Here is a 24,161-nt window from a genome sequence, read left to right as displayed (position 1 = left end):
GATCAGTAGTAATGTTTTAGGATGAATGGCTGTCTCACTAGTTGGGTTTAAGCAGCAACTTTGAAGTCAGCTGCCTTCTTTGCAGTACTAACGGTCCCAGTACTAACAATCCCAAGTACTGACATAACAATCACAGTACTGACAATCACAGTACTAGCATGACAATCACAGTACTGACAATCCCAGTGCTGACAGTCCCAGTACTGACAATCCGAGTACTGACAATCCCAGTACTTGCATGATAATCACCGTACTGACAGTCCCATTACTGACAATCACAGTACTGACAATCACAGTACTGACAATCACAGTACTGACAGTCACAGTACTGACGCTCACAGTACTGACAGTCACAGTACTGACAGTCACAGTACTGACAGTCCCATTACTGACAATCACAGTACTGACGGTCACAGTACTGACAGTCCCATTACTGACAGTCACAGTACTGACAATCACAGTACTGACGGTCACAGTACTGACAGTCCCATTACTGACAATCACAGTGCTGACAGTCACAGTACTGACAGTCACAGTACTGGCAGTCACAGTACTGACAGTCACAGTACTGACGGTCACAGTACTGACAGTCCCATTACTGACAATCACAGTACTGACAGTCCCAGTACTGATAATCCCAAGTACTGACATAACAATCACAGTACTGACAATCACAGTACTGACAGTCACAGTACTGACAATCACAGTACTGACAATCACAGTACTGACAGTCACAGTACTGACGCTCACAGTACTGACAGTCACAGTACTGACAGTCACAGTACTGACGCTCACAGTACTGACAGTCACAGTACTGACAGTCCCATTACTGACAATCACAGTACTGACGGTCACAGTACTGACAGTCCCATTACTGACAGTCACAGTACTGACAGTCACAGTACTGACAGTCCCATTACTGACAATCACAGTACTGACGGTCACAGTACTGACAGTCACAGTACTGACAGTCCCATTACTGACGGTCACAGTACTGACAGTCCCATTACTGACAATCACAGTGCTGACAGTCACAGTACTGACTGTCACAGTACTGGCAGTCACAGTACTGACAGTCCCATTACTGACAATCACAGTACTGATGGTCACAGTACTGACAGTCCCATTACTGACAATCACAGTACTGACAGTCACAGTACTGACAGTCCCATTACTGACAATCACAGTACTGACAGTCACAGTACTGACAGTCACAGTACTGACAGTCCCATTACTGACGGTCACAGTACTGACAGTCCCATTACTGACAATCACAGTGCTGACAGTCACAGTACTGACTGTCACAGTACTGGCAGTCACAGTACTGACAGTCCCATTACTGACAATCACAGTACTGACAGTCACAGTACTGACAGTCCCATCACTGACAATCACAGTGCTGACAGTCACAGTACTGACAGTCACAGTACTGACAGTCCCATTACTGACAATCACAGTGCTGACAGTCCCATTACTGACAATCACAGTGCTGACAGTCACATTACTGACAGTCACAGTACTGACAGTCACAGTACTGACAGTCACAGTACTCGCTCTCAACCAGTGTGAGAGACATCCTCTTTCCCAGCACGTCAGCGGTGATAAGAGACACCAGACGATCCCAGTGCCTCTGAATCAGAGCCCTCCAGTTCTGATCTCTCGTCGGTGTCTGCGATTCCATCAATCAACAATGACTCATCCTGTCAACTATTAACCACACACAAACTCCATCTCTGCCTCTGAGGAGCCACCCTACAGCCTGGGAAAGGGAGCTGCACACTGAGCTGCAAGGTTCTGGAAACACTTCAGGAAGGCAACACAAGGAAAATGTACTTTTGAATACTTAAAATATTCCAGTACTTTAACTCAAGTAAAGATTTAAGAGGTTTCACTTGTACTGAAGTAATATTTGACCAGGAGTATTTTTATGTTGATTCAAATACTTTGCCTTGAGGAATGTTTGCGGGATATCGTGACTCCTCCCTCGGCAGCGTCTGTACAGTTCAGTCGTGACGATGATGGCTCGGTTCTGACATCGGGTCAAAGAAGTCGTCAAAGCCATCCACGGTGCACACGACCACCGAGAAATGATTTACAGTGTGGATTCCTCGATGGTTTCAAATCCTTACATCTGACCTGGCTCGTCACTCCACTACATCTTCATGCATTACACAGCAATTTAAAATAAATTTGTTTTTAGTCGTCAGTATTTTCTATTTCTGCATTTTTTTAAAATTAACAAGCAAATCCAAGTGCAACCCTACAGCTGCACATCTTGAGCTAAGGGACCAAATGTGGGGTCAGCTGTAACCCCCATGACCTTCCTGGGCCGCAGCTGCCAGTCCAAGCCGACTGAGTCTCCTCCTCGGAGTCGCTACCTTGGCTGACATCTATGTGGATGCTTGTTCATGCTCGTCTTTCATGGTCTTTTTGATTCAGCTTATTTCCTGACTCGTGTGTTTCATGATGTTTCTGTGGAAGGTCACGAGTCTATCAGGACTGGACATTCTTCAGTGTGAGGGAGGTGGAGCTAGAGTGGGAGGTGGAGCAGCGCTGGGTGAATGTAACGGGGCTCCGCTCGCAGCACCACATCTAGAACCAAACTCCTTGACTCTTCTTTTCAAAAGTTGCCCAGGGTGAAAAGCTGTCAGGATACTTACCTGGCTCTTAGTCTCTGTCAGAATGATTCACATCTTTCGCCTCTATGATCTACAGGCTTCAGCTCCATTACCATCAGGAATGAAACTACGTATGAAGATTGTACTGTTTCAAAGCAGTACTCTCCCTTGAATCACTACAGCGTAGCCTTCACTTCGGCCCTGTGTGCTCCTGCGAGGTGCTGCAGTTCTCAGGAGGCAGGCAAAACGCTTCGGTCAGCTGCTGGAACTGAGTTTGATTAGCCAGGTAGGATGAGAGCCTCGCTGTGCTGCAGCCGTCACTGCGCTCATCATTTTACACAAACTCATTTTGAAAGAGCAGCAGCCAATAGGAAACTCAAACACCCCAGCCTTCCACCACTGCGACATTTGTTACCTCAGAGACAAACACGGGTTCAGCCCCGCAGCCTAGCAAAGACATTGTGAAAATACATAAAGACGTGCAGAATAGACCTTTACAAGAGGTGAGGAGGCTGTGGCTCATGACCTCACTCACATCAGCCTGGAGAGGGTTTTCAGTCAAAGATCCAGGGGGTGGCAACCCAGGCTCATGAATGGAGACACAAGGCACTCGACCTTTTACCCTGCAGCTCAGAAAGTTGCCTGGAACACTGTGGATGTGTCGAGGGTAAAAACCCCTCTTGAACATCAAAACACATCAATCAAACATCGGGATCAATAAGGCCAACAAGACCCCTAAACCATTCTGGACTTCCTACTCTGGTTCCACCGTGTGTCCTCGATGCCACCTGGTTGGATGAGAAATGATGGTAAAGTCATGAACTATAGTTTAGTAGATTTAAGATGGCCATGACAACCACGTGAATCCATATAAACCAGTGCATGTTATTCACGAGGGAGGAGTCCTCTTGTCTCAGTCTCGTCTATCTGTCCCATTCAGCAGGATCCCCTCCTCCTGCCCTCTCTTCCTTCCTTCGCGGACTCTCTCACACCAGCTGTCGCACTTTCACAGAAACTCCAGCTCCTCTGATCCGGCTTAAATCTTGTCATCTTTGCAGGAACATTTTTTTCCCTCCCCCTTGATTCTACGTCCACAGATTCAGACTGGAGGAGGGAGGATGTCGCTGTGAGAAGATGATCGAACGGCGCAGAGAGAAGGAAAAAGAAAAGGCTGTTGCTCTGTTTTTGTTTTGTTTTTTACAGGGGAGAAGACAGTGAATAAAAGGACAAAAAAGAGGCGTGGAGATGAAAAGAAGAGTAAAACACAGTCATGTTGATATCAACATGCTGTGAATGTGCAGCTTGTTTCTATGGTCACAGATGAATAGAAACGTAGTGTGTGTGAGGGTTAGTGTGTTAGTGTGTGAGCGTGTGTGTGTGTGTGGTCAGGATCAGGGGGTGCTCCTCCAGGTCCTCCTCCCTTCCTCTTACTCATATCTCGTCTTACTGGATGAGGGGAAAAATGTGCCAATAAAACGGAGGAATCGAACGCCTCTCGGTCCTCGTTCAGCATCAGCAGCCCAGCGGTGGCTCATGGAGCGCTGCAGTGCCACAGCTCAAACATTTCAGTGCGTAAACAGTATCACTCAACAGTGAATCACTAAATATTTAGCAATTTCTTTACTCCAACAGCTGTGAATAATGCCTTGCCATCAGGACATTTCTGGTCACCCCCACGGCAGAAAATAAAACCTCTCGTGTGGACGGTGCATGAGGCGAAGGTGTGAAAGCTCCAAGCGAAACAGAAGTTCAGTCCATTCATGTTACAAATGCCACGACTTCAGTTGGCTCCACGTCATCTCTCACTGTCCCGGGAGATCAGCTGGATGATGAGCACAGGGAGCACACAGAGTCTCACCTACAACCCTTGGAACATCCTTGACATTTCTTTCTTCGACAACAAGAAGGACATTTTAAGGACATTCTATAGATCTGTTGCTCTCTTTTCCCCTCACCTGGCTCATTCTATATCACAGTACTGCTGTGGCAGTGTCATGTGATCTGAGGGCAGTTAGGGATCATTTGAAGAACAATAACATAAATGTGAGAGTGTGTGTGTGCTCAGAATGTGGCTTCTACATGTACTGCTTCTGTAGCTCCTCAGGGGTCTCAAGGGTCCTAAACCTGAACCCTAACAAAGCAGGTCAAAGCTTAATCCTGGTGCATCAACTCTACTGATTAGAGGGATTAAGAGACAAAGGTGTTAAACGTGTGTGTGTGTGTGTGTGTGTGTGTGTGTGTGTGTGTGTGTGTGTGTGTGTGTGTGCGTGCATGTGTGTGGTCGGGGATGTGGAAAAGTACACTTCTCATTTTCATGGGATATACTTGAATCACTGTATTCAATTTAGTAATACTTTGATTTTCGCTTTGCGCTGAAGTGGGTGTCACTTCCTGTGAGAAGGATTCATAACTGACAGCTAACAAAACTATAAACTGAGACAGGAAGAGAGGCTCGCCCTGTCAAAGTAACACACTCATACCTACACTTTTGGATCAGAACTGGAAACACTACTTTTTCAACAGACATGCTCTTTGAGCTGGCAAAAATAGTAATAAATAATAGATAAAACACTATTATTATTATTATTATTACTACTACTAATAATAAATTAAATACTTTTAAACTGGCCTTTGTGTAGGTTGATCAATGATCATCTAATCCCAGCAAAAACAGACACACGCACATGCACACGCACACACACACGCACACACACACACACACACACACACACACACACACACACACACACACACACACGCACAGTGAAACACACTGGCCTCCATGACCACGCTCCTATTCTCTGTCAGGCGGTCTTTGCCGGCAGACCTGGGGGCACTTGGGTGTGGCCAAGCATGAGGGGAGCCCCCCAAGCCAATGGCCTTGGGCCAGGCTTCAATGTCAGCCACCCAGAGGGAGGCAAACAGCCAGAGAGAGAGAGGAACAAGTTGCTCCCCATCTACCCCGCTCGTTGCTGACATAGTCGAAGCAGGGAAGACCGAGGCAATGGGTGGGTGGGGGGAGTTGACACCAGCAACACTGTGTTTGGTGATAATGTCAATAATTAAAGACTGTCAGAGAGAATAGCAGGGAATGAAAGGGATCGCAGATCACCGGCCTCCACTGAAACCTGAGATCCTTCTCTCTCCAGGAGCACAACGCAGGGATGCTGGCAGCATCAAGAGGGGATGCAGGGAAAACGTACTGTTTATAGAGGATGGAGCATGGCGTGATATGTTCATTAGCCTGGACCCAGAGGTAATCAGAGCACAGCTGAGTTAGCAGGGCAATGTAGCGCTTAGCTCTGTGCACCCCACCCTGAAGAGATGGAGAGAGACATTCAGACAGAGGGGCAGGGACACATGTCGTTCAAATGCTGGAGGAAAAGTAGGCCGAGCCACTGCGCTGCCTCTGGAACCCCCAGCATCTAACCCTTCACAGCTTCTTTTCCTTCTTGCTGACCCCCCCAATTTCCCACAAAACTAGGTGACAGCAACCAGAGCATGTCCTACATAAATCATTGTCCCACCTCCAACCAACACCCGGCCCCGAGTTATTAAACTTACAGCTCCTCTCCTCGGTGGCCTTGGCCGGGATCTCCTCCACACAGTCAGCTGGAAACCAGCCCACCTGGCCGCGGGCGCTGCCCTCCCAGAAACCCCCTTCTCCAATGCTCAGAACTGGGCCGAGGGGAGAGAGAGGGGGGGGGGGGAGTCATTAAGGTTTCAGAGCACAAAAATTCAAGTACAAAGGGCCTAAGATCCCACGGTGGAATTGTGGTTGTGACACTGTTAAAGCAATACTTTGCTAGTTGGCGCTCAGTGCAGCCTGGGCTTTACTCAAACAAGGTTCTCTGATTGGTTCTCTGAGTGATGTCACGCCAGAATCACACCCACGGACAATCAGGTGTCTAATGATGTTTCTTTGCGCTGTGGTTTGCGTGCTGGTTAAACGCCTTCCAAATACCAAAGTGACCCTGAACACGTGGTGCACACATAGCGCCACCCACCAAGCGCCTGCCGCTACAGAAAACTTGAACAGGGCACAAGACATTTTTGCCTCCTGCTTGGTGTCTTTTGAAAGCGAGAGATCATCAGTCCCATACATTTAGATTGAAGCTAACAGTGACTGACAGCGAGCAGCAAGTACAGACTTGGATTTGAGCTGATTCACAGCAACACTTCCAGTGCAGCGCCGCCCTGAACCAGTGTGGACCAGTGCAAGGGAGTCGGTTCAGCTGAACACACCAGGAACCAGGAAGTGCTGTAGAACTGAGCAACATCAACAGCTGGATAAAGCAGCGGTGGATGAATCAGGTGAAGCGCTTGAGAGTTTGTAGACAGACATTTTGCTGCTGTTAGCTGTCACTCAGCTTTAGCTTCAAGCTAAACACGCGTGGCTGATTCTATCTGTATTCTTGGTCTTTTGTGAGAACTAGAAAAGCAAGATGACTTTTTAGATGAAGAATCACTTCAACACCCAAATACAATAGAGGCACTCGTCAACATGAGCAGCAGCTTCAGGAGGTGTTTCGAATAGTAAAACAGTAGCTCTGGACTAGCAGGCTCCAGTTGGAATCTGACTTCCATGTTTATCATGAGGTTGCAATTAAATGACATCAAATTAGATGTAAACAATTTACTTTGATACATTTTTTTTTACTTATGTTTTATTTTGTTTACTACATGTTTTGGACAGCACCGCCTTTTCCAAATGTTCACACTGAAAATCTGTAACCAGAGATTGTACACGTTGATGTCAGATATAAAGGAAATGGACAACGAGCATGAGGACTCAAGCTCCCAATATTTGCTCAGTCCCTCATGAACAACAGATGATCAGAAATGTTTTGGCCAAACTTTCTACGTTTTGCTCCCAGTCATCAAACTCAGTCTGCAGGTGAGGAGCTGTTCTTCCTCGGCTTGTGTCTCTCCAGCAGCAGGAGCCCTTGTCACCGGGTACGGTGATCTACTCTTGGATTTGGAGTTGTCTGGTTTTCACAGTCTATCATGAAGTGAAGGCAGCAATGAATCAGGGCTTGTGTTGGATTTCTGTATTCATGGCTCATCCTCCAAGGAGAGTCACAAATGAGTGTCGCTTCTTTTTACTTTGCTTGGATGTCTGAGCTTCAGCGACCAAACAAACAAACACAACTGTTGGTTCAAAACAATATGATGTTAAAAATACGCTGGTAACATATTTCCTGCAAGTGTCCAATTTTGTGTTGACATGTATCCTTGTGTGTCTGTGTGTTTTTCCAGTAAAAGGTGATATCATTTTAACGGTGACGTGGGAGACATGGAGGGGGACAAAAACAACAACAGTTGAATACATTTATATTACAACTTTGTAAGATCGTCATTCGTGGTTTTATTTATTTATTCAACTTTCACACGTGAAAATCTTTGCAGGTTCTCATACAAATACAGTGTCATTTGTTCCCTCTCCACATCCCCTACCTGGGAGACATCCTGTGACAGTACCTCCACGTTCATGGAGTCTGAATTCTACAATGTCACCTAAAGAATTTAACAAAAGTAGTGCCCTTTTTTTGGTTGGGGTTTTATTTTGTCTTCAAACAGCAGAAATTAAAGCAGCCCTATTTCAGGTCTCACCTTTGACCCGGTCGTTCTTGTAGAGGTTGATCTCTCCCTCCGCCTGACCCGTGTACGGACGAACCACCACAAAATGTCTTCCAGGGACGGCACTGTACAGCTTCCTCCTGGTGCCTACAGCCTCACCATGACTGCCGGGACTGACAGAGACAGGAAACATAGCATTGGTGGTTGAAGCACAAAATCAGAAATACCACACTTATACATTCTACTGGCAGTGGTTGGGTTACTTATGTGGTCATTTTGATTGAGCTTTCTACTTTCCTGTGTGTGTGTGTGTGTGTGTGTGTGTGTGTGTGTGTGTGTGTGTGTGTGTGTGTGCGTGCTTTTGCTGCGATTAGAAGGACGTTGATCAACCTACACAAAGGCCAGTTTTTGGACCTTAAAAAGTGCTCTTTCAGAAACTCTTAGAATTACAGTAAGAGTATGAGTGACTTATGAGAAAACATCTTTTACAGTTACAGAATGACTGTTAGAATAATAAATGGACTGTTAGAATGATAAATCATTCACCCTCACAGGACGACAAGTCCTCATGTCCGGTTACATTGCATTTAGAGACCAACAGCTACAACATCTTATGATTAAAATGAAGAATGTTTTTTCAGAGACAGTCCATGTGCTTGTGTGTGGGGTGGGGGGTGGGGGGGTGGGGGAGTATGTATGTATGTTCCAGGTCTACGATCATGTGTATGCGCATGTTGCCTAGTAGTACTACTGTTTTTCTAAGGTCAACAAATGTGTCAAATGTCCCATGTCCCACGTCAGCAGTCCATCTTAGATGTTAGTAGATACGTTGCTGTGGCGTATGAACCTCAGTGGGTGGTCTACACTGGTTCATTCAGGACGCAGCTCGTGTGTAGACAAGGCTGCTCAGACATGACCTCCACAGCAGTGATGCTGGTTGATGGACTAGGCATGATAATGTAGCGCCACTTAGTGGTCAACCTTCAAAACAACACTCACCACAACACACGCGACCACAGAACCACCCCTCAGTCTGGGGTTCACATGTTTGGTTTCTCATAGCTGATGGCGTGTTTGATTCATTCAAGACAAGACCAGTTTTCAGCTTGTTGTTCACCATGTCCTGACGGCCCGTGGAGCTCGCTTCATTTCTCTCACCATTATTTAACCAGGTTTGTCTCACTGAGATGAAAATTCTTTGCAATAAAACCAATACAGCAGCAGTACAACAAACATTAAGTTACACACTCAACAATAGGAAACAACGTGGGAGAAATATCAGTAATGTCAAATGAGGAGGCCTCAAACTGTAAAGCATGCTTGTACTGTAGCTACACACCTTAAACACACACACACACACACACACACACAGGTGGCAATTAAGGGTTCAGTATCACGCTCGGGGACATTAAGACGTGGTCTCCAGGGCAAGTGAACCTGTCACCCTCCTGTAGATGGCCATACCCTGGACACGCTGCCCTGTTAATTATGATGTGAACAGCACACAGAGACACCGGAGAGAAGATTGTTTGCATATTTTTCTCCTGAGGAGGAGAGTTGTCTGTGCGTGTGTGTGTGTTTAAGATGTGTATCTACTGTGCGAGCATGCTTTACAGTTTGGAACATCCTCATTACCAGTGTAATGGGAACGATCATGCAGCGCAGACATCTTGCGTCTAGCTAATCAGCTTAAAACAAATTAAAAATATCTGCATGCAGTTGGTTTTGTTTCGCAGGGAGACGGTGAGGCAGCGGATGTACACTTAAGTCTGTAACTGGATCACCGAACTTATTTGTTGACGTCATTTTTGTACAAAATTAGCTGATGTTTCTAACCATGTTCTTTTCCTCGCCGTCTTGCACATGCACGTCGGGTAAGGCTGAGCTTCCAAGTGGAGTTAAAGAGATAAAGGAAGGATGTGAAGGAAAAAAGTAGGAGATTAAAGAAGAAGAAGAAATGGAGAGCAGGAGCAGTGGATAGAGAGAGGAGGGCAATATTTTTTTGAAGTAAGTGGGTCACCTTGTCCTGTAGACTGCACTCCTCCTCAAACCTCCACAGGCCTTTGGAGAGCTAACCCCATTCATAGCTAGAGCGACTACTCACACACTTTCCGAGGGAACGGCACTGACGGAGCCGCAACTGTGAGCAGCTGCAAATGCAAAGGTGGGATCAGTCTCACATGAACTCTTGTGTTTGATAGCTCCCGTCTTGTATTATCCAACTTTACAGTGTAGCTGTGGTCAACCTTCTCACTTAGTGATTGCATCACACTCTGAGTTGGCCTCATTCAGTAATTTTAGAGTCCGGTGTATTTTTGGTGCTGGATCAGAGAGAGAATTCTCTAGTTTAACCTTTCACTATAACACTTGTGTTATTCTGGAAATGGGAAAAGCTGACTTTTAACTTACAGTGTTAAATGTTCATTCTGGCATGAGTGCATCTTTTGTCACAGTGCTGCTGCAACTCCAGTCAGGATTTGATTCCGTTCCACTCATGGCATGACGCGTCCGATTTTAGCAGGATATGTTGTGATGCGGTACTCCACATTATTTGCTGAAAGTTTAAGAATAAAGCTGAAAGTACAACTGGCTGTGTACCACTTTGGCACTCTGATAATCCAGAATGTACTTTATAATGATAAGAAATCAAAACGATATCATTCAAACTTACTAACTTACAACTTCATTGTGGTACGTTGTCCTAGAGAGGGAATCCTGACACAGTATTGATCGTTATTGATTTTTGTAGTCATCTGTTGAGTCTATTGAGTCAGGACGGTCCCATGAATCACCACATCAGCTTTAGCGTCACGGTAATTATGCTGAGTCGGTGCAGCTGCTCCATTAAAGGTGCTGTCCTGTGACAGGCACCATTGACACAACATGGAGGACACCTGACAGGAGCGTCAGCAGGGCGTCGCACGAACCCGCTCACAAACAGCACAGCTCAAAAGTCACATGACTTCAAAAAGCAGGTTATCTAAGAGAACATAACTGGTTTGCTTCATTTTTTTAGTAGCAAGTAAACGTCACAGTCCCGATGTGTGTGCTGTTCCCTCTTTGTGTGCCTGTGACAGACGATGCCATGTGATCTGAGTCTTTTGCCTGAGTATAACAGATTCTCCCCTTTAAGCACCAGTATTTATTCTATTATTGGTGTTTACATTCCCCATGAAATCCTTTTGTGAGTGAGGGTTGTTTTTATTCCAAAACTCAATCATTTATCATTGTAAACCCTATTTACAAAAACCACTTTGGCTGATCCAGACAGGTGACAAATTAAAGGAAACAAATAGCATCTCAGCCCAGTGTTGGGCCACCAGCTGCTGGTCTGAAATCTCACATATAGGTGTCATGGTGGGTGGAGTTCTGGTGACTGTAAAGGTCATAGCATATGACTCAGTCGCCATCACACTCATTAACCCTCCAGTGACAAGTGTCTGCATCTGTTATGTTTCGACACCATTTATTCAGGCCTTTCCTTCAGTGTCGCACGTCCGTATTTGTGGCTGATAATTCACTCAGCACACATCATGGCACATGCAGCACTCCCTCCTCAAGCTGAAGCAGTGCGAAAGAACCCGCGACACAACAAGACCCCATGAATGTTTTCTCCAGACATCTATGGATAAATAAATAGGAACAGACCAAACCTACTTTTCTAGATGTAACAAACTCATGACATCACATCTCTAGACTGAAACAGGAATAAATACTGACACTATCACTAAACTGCACAGGACACAGATAGATAGATGGACAGAGATAGATGGACAGAGAGATAGATGGACAGAGAGATAGATGGACAGAGAGATAGATGGACAGAGAGATTGATGGACAGAGATAGATGGACAGAGAGATAGATGGACAGAGAGACAGATGGACAGAGATAGATGGACAGAGAGATAGATGGACAGAGAGATAGATGGACAGAGATAGATGGACAGAGAGATAGATGGACAGAGAGATCGATGGACAGAGATAGATGGACAGAGAGATAGATGGACAGAGATAGATGTACAGAGATAGATGGACAGAGAGATAGATGGACAGAGATAGATGGACAGAGAGATAGATGGACAGAGATAGATGGACAGAGAGATAGATGGACAGAGAGATAGATGGAAAGAGATAGATGGACAGAGATAGATGGACAGAGAGATAGATGGACGGAGATAGATGGACAGAGATAGATGGACAGAGAGATAGATGGACGGAGATAGATGGACAGAGATAGATGGACAGAGAGATAGATGGACAGAGAGATAGATGGACAGAGATAGATGGACAGAGATAGATGGACAGAGAGATAGATGGACAGAGATAGATGGACAGAGAGACATATGGACAGAGATAGACAGAGATACTGACAGAGATAGATGGACAGAGATAGATGGACAGAGATAGATGGAAAGAGAGATAGATGGACAGAGATAGATGGACAGAGAGATAGATGGAAAGAGATAGATGGACAGAGATAGATGGACAGAGAGATAGATGGACAGAGATAGATGGACAGAGATAGATGGACAGAGAGATAGATGGACAGAGATAGATGGACAGAGAGATAGATGGAAAGAGATAGATGGACAGAGATAGATGGACAGAGAGATAGATGGACAGAGATAGATGGACAGAGATAGATGGACAGAGAGATAGATGGACAGAGATAGATGGAAAGAGAGATAGATGGACAGAGATAGATGGACAGAGAGATAGATGGACAGAGATAGATGGAAAGAGAGATAGATGGACAGAGATAGATGGACAGAGAGATAGATGGAAAGAGATAGATGGACAGAGATAGAAGGACAGAGAGATAGATGGACAGAGATAGATGGACAGAGATAGATGGACAGAGAGACAGATGGACAGAGATAGATGGACAGAGAGATAGATGGAAAGAGATAGATGGACAGAGATAGATGGACAGAGAGATAGATGGACAGAGATAGATGGACAGAGATAGATGGACAGAGAGATAGATGGACAGAGATAGATGGACAGAGATAGATGGAAAGAGAGATAGATGGACAGAGATAGATGGACAGAGAGATAGATGGAAAGAGATAGATAGACAGAGATAGATGGAAAGAGATAGATGGACAGAGATAGATGGACAGAGAGATAGATGGACAGAGATAGATGGACAGAGAGACAGATGGACAGAGATAGACAGAGATACTGACAGAGATAGATGGACAGAGATAGATTGACAGAGATAGATGGACAGAGAGATAGATGGACAGACAGATAGATGGACAGAGAGATAGATGGACAGAGATAGATGGACAGAGATAGATGGACAGAGATAGATGGACGGAGAGATAGATGGACAGACAGATAGATGGATAAATAGATTTACTTTTTCTATCCAAAAACCAGGAACTTCAACATGAGAAGAGTTAAACTTGGCATGGACAACAACACTATTGTATTGTTTTAACTGTCCAATCTCTGTTAAAAAGGCTGCACATCATATTTGGTTGTTTATAATAAACCCTTTGAGGTGCTGATTCAAGGGAACGTGACGGAAAAGAGAATGGAACCATAATCAATACTAGTGACACCTGATTTTACAAGTCAAAATGACCTCCTGTCAACTTGAGAGAGGGGACAAAAGACGTGTCCATTTCAAAACAACAAATCCTATGTTTCCCATAATGAAATGGAAAAAGGAACACAGCGGCACACATGTCACTTCAATATGCAACATGAGAAAAAAAGACTTTTTTTCATTCTAAACTCAGTTCCTGTCCTCGCTTCCTCTCCCGGTGGAGATGTGTAGAGACATGAGGATAGAAGACCAGTGGACGGGGAGGCTGCGTCTAGTGGAACGACAAGGGGCTGCGCTGCAGGTGATTTCCTGCGTGATTTGTCTCCCTCGCCCACACACCTGTCAGAGAGACTATTCAAGTGTGCTGTTTGTTTATGACCTGTAATGCAAGGAGTCTTCCAGGAGAGCGTTTACTGCAAAAAGACACTGACCAGAAGTTAAAGCTGACTGATCAGCAGCGATGATCAGCAGCATTATCCACCATTTTGGACTGAAGAACTTGCGAGACAAATGAGCAAATGAGTGGTAAATGGTCAAGGCCCTGTTTTGACTCCCTCTGTCTGTCTTCTGTTGGTCTCCTCAGTGCTGTTGTCAACCATGCACCTCTGGTTGCCCTCTTGACACATCCTTTATTTTCCCGTAATGCTAAATGCACTCTGTCTTCAGTCGTTCCTGATGTTTTTTGGACTTGTCTCCCCCACACACCTGTCAAAAAGACGAGTCAGGGTGCAGGAGATTCTACTGATGACCCATAATGCAACTGAAAGTCTACCTGGTGAATGTAACTGTGTGCTTGTCATGTTCTGCTCCCATGTTTTTAACTGTTTGCTCACATTTGTAGTCTCCAAGTTCAGATCAGCATAACCTTGTTTCCTTATGGGAAAAATCTCTTTGGAACCATGTCCTCCACAGGCTGACCAATGCTCCCTATCGCCAGTAAACTCATGTGTACACCTGCCAATCAGAGCAGTCGCAACAGCAAACCCCACCTGCTGGTGGGTTCACCTGCAGCCACCAAGCATCAGGCACTAGAACCGTCCCATTTTAGTGTTCCACAGCTGCACACATGAAAACCTACAGTACTTTAGAGTGTCAGTGACTGCTTCTACTGCGACATCAGCAGATGAACTGTGTATTTAGACACCAGACTGCAGGCTATGTTGAGAAGCAAGTCATCAAGCACTGCTGCGTGGTGCTGTTCTGAATCTCTTATTCTTCTTGTTGGCGTAATGCTGTGGGAGAACCATTTCCCATTGAGCCACGTCAGATTCACATCAAACTGAATTTGGCCTACAAGATCAGCAGATACCAGCTGAGCTGGAGAAACCAGCAGCCATTTTTTTTTCAATTACCCAGGTGGCTTTGAGGTGCTAATTAGACAGCGTTGTTTAATGCCAGCTGTGCATAATTTGCGCTATTATCGGACAATCACCAGAGACATGGAGAGACAGAGTGAGAGAGAGAGAGAGAGGGAGGGAGACAGAGAGAGAGAGAGAGGGAGGGAGGGAGAGAGAGAGAGAGAGAGAGAGGGAGGGAGACAGAGAGAGAGAGAGAGGGAGGGAGGGAGAGAGAGAGAGAGAGAGAGGGAGGGAGACAGAGAGAGAGAGAGAGAGAGAGAGAGGGAGGGAGACAGAGAGAGAGAGAGGGAGGGAGACAGAGAGAGAGAGAGGGAGGGAGACAGAGAGAGAGGGAGGGAGGGAGGGAGAGAGAGAGAGAGAGAGAGAGAGAGGGAGGGAGACAGAGAGAGAGAGAGAGAGGGAGGGAGACAGAGAGAGAGAGAGGGAGGGAGGGAGAGAGAGAGAGGGAGAGAGACAGAGATAGAGAGAGAGAGAGGGAGGGAGACAGAGAGAGAGAGAGAGGGAGGGAGACAGAGAGAGAGAGAGGGAGGGAGGGGGAGAGAGAGAGAGAGAGAGAGAGAGAGAGACTGTTCACCAGTTTTCCTTCCTTGGATCATGTGATAGGTACCAACCACTGCACACCAGGAAGACCCCTTGCTGGCTTGCTGTGCTGGCTCTGGGCATCTCTCCATCCAAGAGTGATCCCCTGCAGAAGTAAATTAAATCCCTGACAAGCGACACCTTGAAGGGCATTGTCCTGCTTGTGCCATGGTCACTTGCCAAAGAAAAAAAAACAATAAATCCATTCATCTTTTTTCATGTGTTTACCAATCAAAACCCAACATTTTTTCCATCCATGACCAGGGTTTGGCTAAACCCTGAAAAGTTGATTCACCCTCCCATAAAGTTCCTTTCCAATGGAGAAGTCATTTACTACTCCAGGAAAAAGTACAGGCCATAAATGCGAGCTGGCAGTGGGAGAGAGAAAAAAGTCCACGACAAGCAGAAGGCCAGTGTGCAGCTGACTGGTTTGGAAGTAGATTCCACTGCTTCGGGTTTACTTCCCCTAAATATGACAGCTTGTTGGCCAACAGTGGTGATTTGCCCACCAGACATGCCTCTGTCCCCTAAACTCTCTAAGGAGGTACAGAGAACGTGGGGTGGAGGCTGACTCATGGGGGACGCCTCTGCAGGGTGGTGTAACTGGTTTTAATAGTCGCTGCTGTTTCACCACCCTGCTTTGCGGCTGTTTTTGGTAAAACGTTGCTCTGAAGAATAACTGTGGAAATAAGTTCAACTCACTGATTTCTATATTAAACTACACGTAGTGCGCAACACTATCCATCCATTCATCCATCCATCCATCCATCCATCCATCCATCCCTCCCTCCCTCCATGTTCTCCCTCTTCTCCTGTTGAGGGTGGTGGGGGTGGAGCCTATCCCAGCAGCCTTCCCCCTGGACAGGTCACCAGTCCATGGCAGGGCCAACACATAGAGACAGACAACCATTGGCTCTCCCAGCCACGCCTACGGTCAATTTAGAGTCTGGATTAACCTGGTCCCTCTTGATGTCTTTGGACTGTGGAGGAAGCTGGAGTACCAGAGAGAACCCAGCAGGAACAGGGAGAACATGGAGACTCACCCAGAAAGACCCCGTGCTCCAGCCGGGGCTCCACCCACAACCTTCTTGATGGGGGGCCGCAGTGAGGACCACTGCTCCACCGGGCCGCCCAGGGAGCAACACATTATTTTTAAATTTACTTTCCATGTTTCATGCAGGCGGCATGGTGGTGCAGTGGTCAGCACCGTCACCTCACATCAAGAAGGTTGTGGGTGGAGCCCCGGCTGCAGCACGGGGTCTTTCTGGGTGAGTCTCCATGTTCTCCCTGTTCCTGCTGGGTTCTCTCTGGTACTCCAGCTTCCTCCACAGTCCAAAGACATCAAGAGGGACCAGGTTAATCCAGACTCTAAATTGACCGTAGGCGTGGCTGGGAGAGCCAATGGTTGTCTGTCTCTATGTGTTGGCCCTGCCTGACTGGTGACCTGTCCAGGGGGAAGGCGGCTGGGATAGGCTCCACCTCCCCGCGACCCTTAATAGGAATAAGCGGAAGAAAATGGATGGATGTTTCATGCTCTATCTAGCGATGTCTTTTGCATCAGGTAGCTAGACTTTGACAAGTGTTGTGTACATTGTTTGATGACAAAAAAATCCTTTTAGTATCCTGTCAAGCTCAAAGAGGAATGTGGTACATTTTTGATAGAAGGAAGCATAAATGTCGTTCTGGCGTTTTCTATCCTAAGACTCACATGTGTGAGCAATCCTGTACATGCACCTCTGGTATCTGACATCATCAGCCTGGATCAGCTGAAGACAATGACCTTCGCCTGTCTCCCTCTGCTGAAAGTGTGTTTCCAGCTGAAGACGGAGTACAACGACCGTGAACTTAAGCTGACAGAGCTCCTCCAGGTGTCCCCACCCAGCTGCTCTTTCAAGCCCCTGACTCCAGCACCTCCACCTTTTGGATGCTTGTGAAAACAATGCTTCTGTGGCCCTGGTCCATCCTGGCACTGGACACATCTCATTCCTCACCACATCAACTGTTGCCATGACACCCCACTCTCTGTGAGTGTGTGTGTGTGTGTGTGTGTGTGTATTTGTTTGTGGCCCTACATGTGTGTGTGTGTGTGTGTGTGTGTGTTGGATTCTAACAAATGACATGTCAAGAAGGAACAAGAGGATGTCACAGAGATGTTGTGTGTGTGTGTGTGTGTGTGTGTGTGTGTGTGTGTGTGTGTGTGTGTGTGTGTGTGTGTGGATGTTGATTGGAGGAGGAGGGGATGATGGGAGTAAGGGCAAGTAAATGCCGAGGCAAGGGTGGAAGTTCTGGAGTCAGGGGCTTGAAAGGGCAGCTGGGTGGAGACACCTGGAGGAGCTCTGTCAGCTAAAGTTCACGGTCGTCTTACCCGCGTGCATCTCGCCAAGGTCATTTCCACTGCCGTGTCCTGAGCTGCATCTCCTACCATCAATGATGGTTGAAGGTCATGTAACGTATAGGAACAATAATTGAACTTCAGTTGAGGACACAAAACAAAATGTGTCTCAGTAAACGTCAGAAAAACATCCTCATAAAGTCATTATCTAATAATTCATTTAGTTTCAGAATAAAAAATACGAGTCGTAGGATAGCAGTTGACGAATATCATCTTTTCATAAATATGACACCACAAAGCCATTTTTGACCCTTAATTCATGTCTTTGTGACTCCAGAAGTCAGAAAACTCTGACTCAGTTTGTGTTTTGTTTTTTTTTGCTGTAAGCTAACGGAGACCAACTAGCTGCAACTTTCAACAAACTATCAACTAACGCATTTCTAGCACGTTCTTATAGATGAAATATATAAGTATAAATATATAAGCTGTGCACAGCTTTAAATGTTTTCCTTTGTTGTAACAGATTTGGCTGTTTGTGAGACAGCAGAGGAAAAACCAAAGTCAGATGCGTTCTGTGCACTTATTAATTCTAATAACGCAGACGCTGATTCTTTTAACAGGTCGATAAAACGATCCCAGGTGCTGAAATTTCCATGTCCCAGACCACTGGGATCAGGTGATCACACATGTGAGACAGGAGCTGATCAGAGCGGCTCAGGAGCTGCAGATCCAGACCACCCTTTCTCTCCCCGTCAACCAGCACAGACAAGATGTGCAGAAGGAACATAGAAGTTCGAGGACATTAAATAACTGTCAAAAATCATCTGCCATCACGGTCAGTGGTTTGGCAACTGGTGGCCCGTGGGCCAAAACTGGCGCCCAGTGACCTGGAACATCTTGATAATCTAGATCTTATGAGTTCATTGCCTGATTTCTTTGGTGATTCGCAGAGACACCATGACATGACGAGCTGAATTAAAAGCTTTTATTCTCAGAAGTGCTGATTAGAACCTCTGTCACTCATTGGTCCGTTGTCCTGCTTTCAGGGGCCGATGGTAGCTCAACGCTGAGATGCGATGCCTGGTACTGGAGCCAACAGCGGCTTCATGGACTGTGACTCAACTTAATCAAACTTGTCAATCGGTGCAGCAGCAACACTCACTGACGAATGAAGCAGCTGGCGCTTCCTGTTCCACACCTCTTCTCATGTATTCAGAAAATAAGTGGATGGCTCACATGTTTACACCCAAGTTTTACCTTCAGTGCATGTCGTTAATTAATCTCAGCCCCTTCAGGCGTCTAACATGCACAGCTCCATTGCTTTGAATCAGCCGACTCAGCAGATTAGTCTTGTATCTCACGGAGGGAAACTGAACACTGCTGCACTCAGAACCTCAGGGATTCCTCTATGAATGATCCCTTTATGAATGTGGTATTGTAGGTGGGGCTGCAACTGATGACATGATATTCCATATTTTATAAAACATCAGGAAATAACGGGAAATAGCATCACAATTTCCTAAAGGAAATTAACCTTTTTGTTTAGTTGCTGGAACTTTTCATAACAGTTTCAGCTCTGGCTCAGCACTCACTAGGAAAAATTACAATTTTCTCTCATCTACAAATGCTAAGACACAAATAGCAGCAGTCACAACTTGCATTTTCAGGCTGGATCCATTTACCATGGCAAAAACGGTGTTCTTTTAGGCCTCTGTGCTGGCAAGAGCCATGACCCGGAGGATTCATTTTCTCAGGTTGTCCATAGTTGTGTCCAAACCGTCCTTGCTGATGTGACAGCTCAAGACTGCCTCAAGGGAATTCATATACATTTTCTACAAACTTTCAATGGGACACAAAGATGGATTCAAAAGATTTTGGTGGCGCAAGGGTCACTGTGACCTCACACGAAGGTTGGCATGCCTACTTGGACTCCAGGGTGCACTGACAAGATTTTAGTGGTCAAAGGTCAAGGCCACTGTGAGAGAGGCTGGTATGCACTCTCGCAGCACCCCCCAGTTATGATATCTTGCAAATAATTATATTCTCAAATACAAAATTGCTAAAATATTTGCAAACCAACACATAATCATACTGAAAAAAGTGTTCGGCATCTCTGTAAGCAAATGGAGGAGATATTCTGTTGACTTTCAATCGAGCAAATGATCTTTTCAGCGGTGGATTAAGTTGCAAAGTGCAGCACAGAAATGTGAATAAAACGCATTTCATCCTTCTTTACTCTTCCGTCAAGTTCAACCTGCTTCTTCTGACAGCTTCAGGGACACACAGGCACCCTGGTCATCACTGAGGACTCACAAGCACTCCCGAGGACGTGGTCTGGTTGTCTCGTCACAGCCACTGCAACACGACTGGAGGCTACAGTTTCAAAATGATTTTGCAGCCGTGAGACTCTAGCAGTAATAAGGAACTTCTCAGATTCAGGAAGGATTCACAGGGAAATCCAGAGGCATCTTCCACTTTACCAGAAGCCTCAAGATTCTGTGCCTGTCACTTCAGAATAACAGCTATTCTGACAACGATCAAACTCACTTTTTCTCTACAACCCCCTCTCGATGTTACACTCCCTGAAGTATGTCAAAAGACAAACTTCAAGCAAAGGCAACTGTCCTCCCCCGTTCCTCTGCCCCTTCTTTCATCTCCTCCATCATTTGTCTTCCCTTAACTCCGTCCCTTCCACCGTTGCTCTAAACCCTTCATTCTAGGCTTTTATTCTCTCCTCTTTAGCAGCCTCCTCCTTCTTCCTCTGCTTTTCATCCTGTCTTTCCTTCACAGCCTTATCTTCACATCTCCTCTATAATGTACAGTTGATCTCCCTCTCCTCTTCGACTTTGTACAGAGGCAGCGCAGAGTGTGGGTAGTGTCGGAGCAGCAGAGTGCTTCCAAATGTGTCCATCTGCCAAGGAAGAGGAGGAGGAGGCAGAGGAAGAGGAGGCAGAGGAAGAGGCCAGAGAGCATGTGTCTTAATCGGGATTGACAGTTACATCGCTCCAAGATAAACACCCGTGACACTTTAATCCTCCACCCATCACATGCTCCCGCTCGTGCCACAGACGGAGCACAGACACATGTGCGTATTCACGGTGGCATTTCTGAAAATCCAAAGTCAGATGGAGGTGGCAGCAGGCATGCGCGCGCACGCACGCACACACACACACACACACACACACACACACACACACACACACACACACCCTAAGTTGTCATAAGCATTCTGGAAGCTGCTGTACAAACTGCACATATCACATACTGTATGTATGCATTTGTAATGTGTCTGTAGGCAGCCATAGCAACGGTTGCCATAGCTACCGTAGGAAGCCTTTCCTTTGATGGCATGTTCCCAGTGGAATATATCATTTTTCATGGGGGGATGGTGGGATGGCATGTATACTGTATATACAGTACAGAAGACATCACGTACAACTAAGACACACACGAGCAGAAACTCATCCAGGGTTAAAAACACGGGGCAACGTTCTCCTGAATCTCAAAACACACCACCTCCTCCCCCAACACGTTAGCGAGCTGCTACAGCTAATCTGAACTTATTTGTCTGTGTTATTCAGACAGTGAAGATCTCATCCCAGCTACAGATGTCACCACCCAAGCTGGGTAGTACTCTAGATAGTACTCCATCTAAACAGTAGTGGCAGATCTATAAATGCAGCACATTTATGATTTGATACAGACCATTTAAACCTGACTTGTTTAGTCTAATCCGAGGAAGTTACTGAGCGTTTCCTCACAACACAAGATTCATTAGTGGCAGCGCGTGCTCTGATTGCTGGCTGTCGCTGCTAGCTCTCCAGCAGGCAGGGCGGGGTGGTCATGCAGTGCTGCTGACATCATGTTCCTGGTCAAACTGAAGATCGTGGAAGAGCCTTCCAGCAGGCCATGAATTTGACATAGACAATGGAATCTGCTCATCCTTACTTGTGCTAAACTTCCAGCTGGAATAGCAGCCATCCAACTATGTACGTGAAAGAATACATACACTTGATCCAATACGCTGCTTTTTTGTGTCTGTCATGGCGCCCCAACAATGACAGCCATGTACCATACTGCTCTGGGACGCTGGACCCTGCCAAAGTCCCACCAAATCTGCAATCCATTGCTGATTTGGTGGAGCTGCTGCTAATTTGCACGAGGGTCTATCTAATCTAATCTGTTAACTCTGCTCAACTTCAGCTCGCCGCTCTTGTCGCTGGCATCACGCTGCCCGCTGCCGCCGTGACGTCTGGAGCCCGGCATCATCACCTGTCATTAATTAATGACATGTGACTGCTTTCATCACTCAGGAATCCCACAGTTAAGCCCACAGTAAAACTTCTTTAGACAATGAATGTCCTCCACTTGTTTCATGGAGCTAACCGTGTTGGACAGTGTGATACTTGTCTTGGGAATGGCCTTGAGGTACCTGAAGATAACGGTTATTACCACAAACTAAGTTTCATGTTCTTCTGCTGGAGTTGAGAGACACTGATGTGTTTTATGTGGAGGACACACACTGGGTCACACTTGCAGTGTCTGGAGGAAACTGTATCTGAGAGCTGGTGTAGAAATGGTGATGCCCTGAATATTCAACGACCATATCACAGATGTACTTGAATTCAGCAGCAAAATACAGAGTATTTGTCAGGTATTTGTACACTTCAGAACTGATGGAGAGTCAAATTCAACTAGAGGAAAAAACTAATAAAAACCTGCTGGATCTGGTTAGTGTGTATCAAGCTGCTCACCTGGGTTGGCGTTGTGAAGGAAGAGCTCGCCGGGCCTCCTCCCCCAGCCGGCTGAGAGAGGGCGACCTGCTCCTCGCCCCCCTCCCCATGGTCCGGACCACCACATTGCCATTGGGGCTGCCGCTGGGCATCTGCTGAAGCAGCTGGGGTGACAGGCTGCGATGTAATGCTGACGAGCCAGGCTGTGTGTGACCCTGCTGGGGGGCCCTGTGTGAGTGTGGTTGGGCGTGTTGCTGCAGATGGGGGGCCCAGTTGCCGGGAGAACTGTGCTGCTGGTGCTGACTGACCGTTAGGTTGTTGTCACTGTTGGAGCGCAGGAGGACCCTTGGCGCTGATAGCGAGGAAGGGCTGTTTCCGCTGCCGTTGCCAGAAGATGGACCCCGGCGTCGTTTGGAGTAGGCTGGAGCCTCGCGGAAAGGCACTGCAGAGGAAGGAGATGGAAAATGCGGTCTATGACTTGACTCTTCTTCTGACCACAGCAGAGCCCCATGCTGTGTCTCTGGCTCTCCATTAGTGATGGTAAAGGACCAGTAACCCTGGACATTCAAACACTCCAAAAGAATGTGTCACGCTAACCTTGGAGCAGAAGTTGCACAGTGACCTAGTAACAGCCAAACCATTTATCAATGCCGACGAGAACCCGTCTGATGCCACCTCAGATGCAGCTCTGCTTCTAGTCCCTGGCCAGTCCTGGCGCTGCTGCTGCACCATCAACTCCACTATTTCACAAGCTGCAGGAGTGCTCGAGAATCCAGAGCAGCCTGTGTTGCCTCTGTGTGCCTGTGATTATTCTTCGTGTTGGTCTTTATTCTCCACATACACTACATCAGCTGACTTGAGTTAAAATAATTCAAAACCTGAGATAGGAGATAAAGTACAAAAATTACTTTCACTCACCACAAAAATATTGACTTTTTATTCAGCGCTTACATTTTAGAAACAGGGCAGTTAGCTCAGATGTACAACAGATCATCAAAGATGTAAAAAGAGAAACAGTCAAGAGTTTTGCTGAAAGCCTGAAACACGCGTGGAGCAACATTCAGTGCTGTTCGTAATCTTGGTCTTCAGTTTATGATCGCTTTTGCTTGGCAGCAGGTGTCATGTTTTTTACTTGTCCTCCTCTCATTTAGATACGACTCCGTCTGTGTTGTGGGGCCGATCAGAAAGAGACACAAGCACACGTTCGTCTATGTTGCAGCCAATGCTGCTGGTTAAAAACACAGGTTGGTGCTGCCGACACGTCTCCAGCGTGTTTCCGGTCAAAGGGGGCAGATAATTTGTACACTCTCCAGCATAGATGACAGTAAATCCACTTGCCAAAAAATAAAAATAAATAAAGGTAGTGCCTCCTAACATTTGACAAATGTTAGGAGGCTTGGAGAA

General features: G+C 46.3%; 1 protein-coding gene across 2 annotated transcripts in view; it reads right to left on the bottom strand.

Moving 5' to 3' along the window:
• LOC147268842 (SH3 and multiple ankyrin repeat domains protein 2-like) overlaps positions 1-24,161 on the bottom strand; it is a 256,844-nt gene that overhangs the window by 88,611 nt on the left and 144,072 nt on the right. For both annotated transcript variants that reach the window (XM_086223330.1, XM_086223339.1), the window contains 3 exons: positions 22,779-23,199; positions 8,232-8,371; positions 6,183-6,296 (listed from right to left, as the gene is read on the bottom strand). In XM_086223330.1, coding sequence (XP_086079456.1) covers positions 6,183-6,296; positions 8,232-8,371; positions 22,779-23,199 — 675 coding nt within the window. The remainder of the gene's footprint in view (positions 1-6,182; positions 6,297-8,231; positions 8,372-22,778; positions 23,200-24,161) is intronic.

This window comes from Aulostomus chinensis, chromosome 2, assembly GCF_037954235.1.
Source record: "Aulostomus chinensis isolate RoL2024-O1b breed Wild chromosome 2, RoL_Achi_v1.0, whole genome shotgun sequence".
Taxonomy (NCBI): domain Eukaryota; kingdom Metazoa; phylum Chordata; class Actinopteri; order Syngnathiformes; family Aulostomidae; genus Aulostomus; species Aulostomus chinensis.
This window is presented reverse-complemented; position numbering and strand designations above follow the sequence as displayed.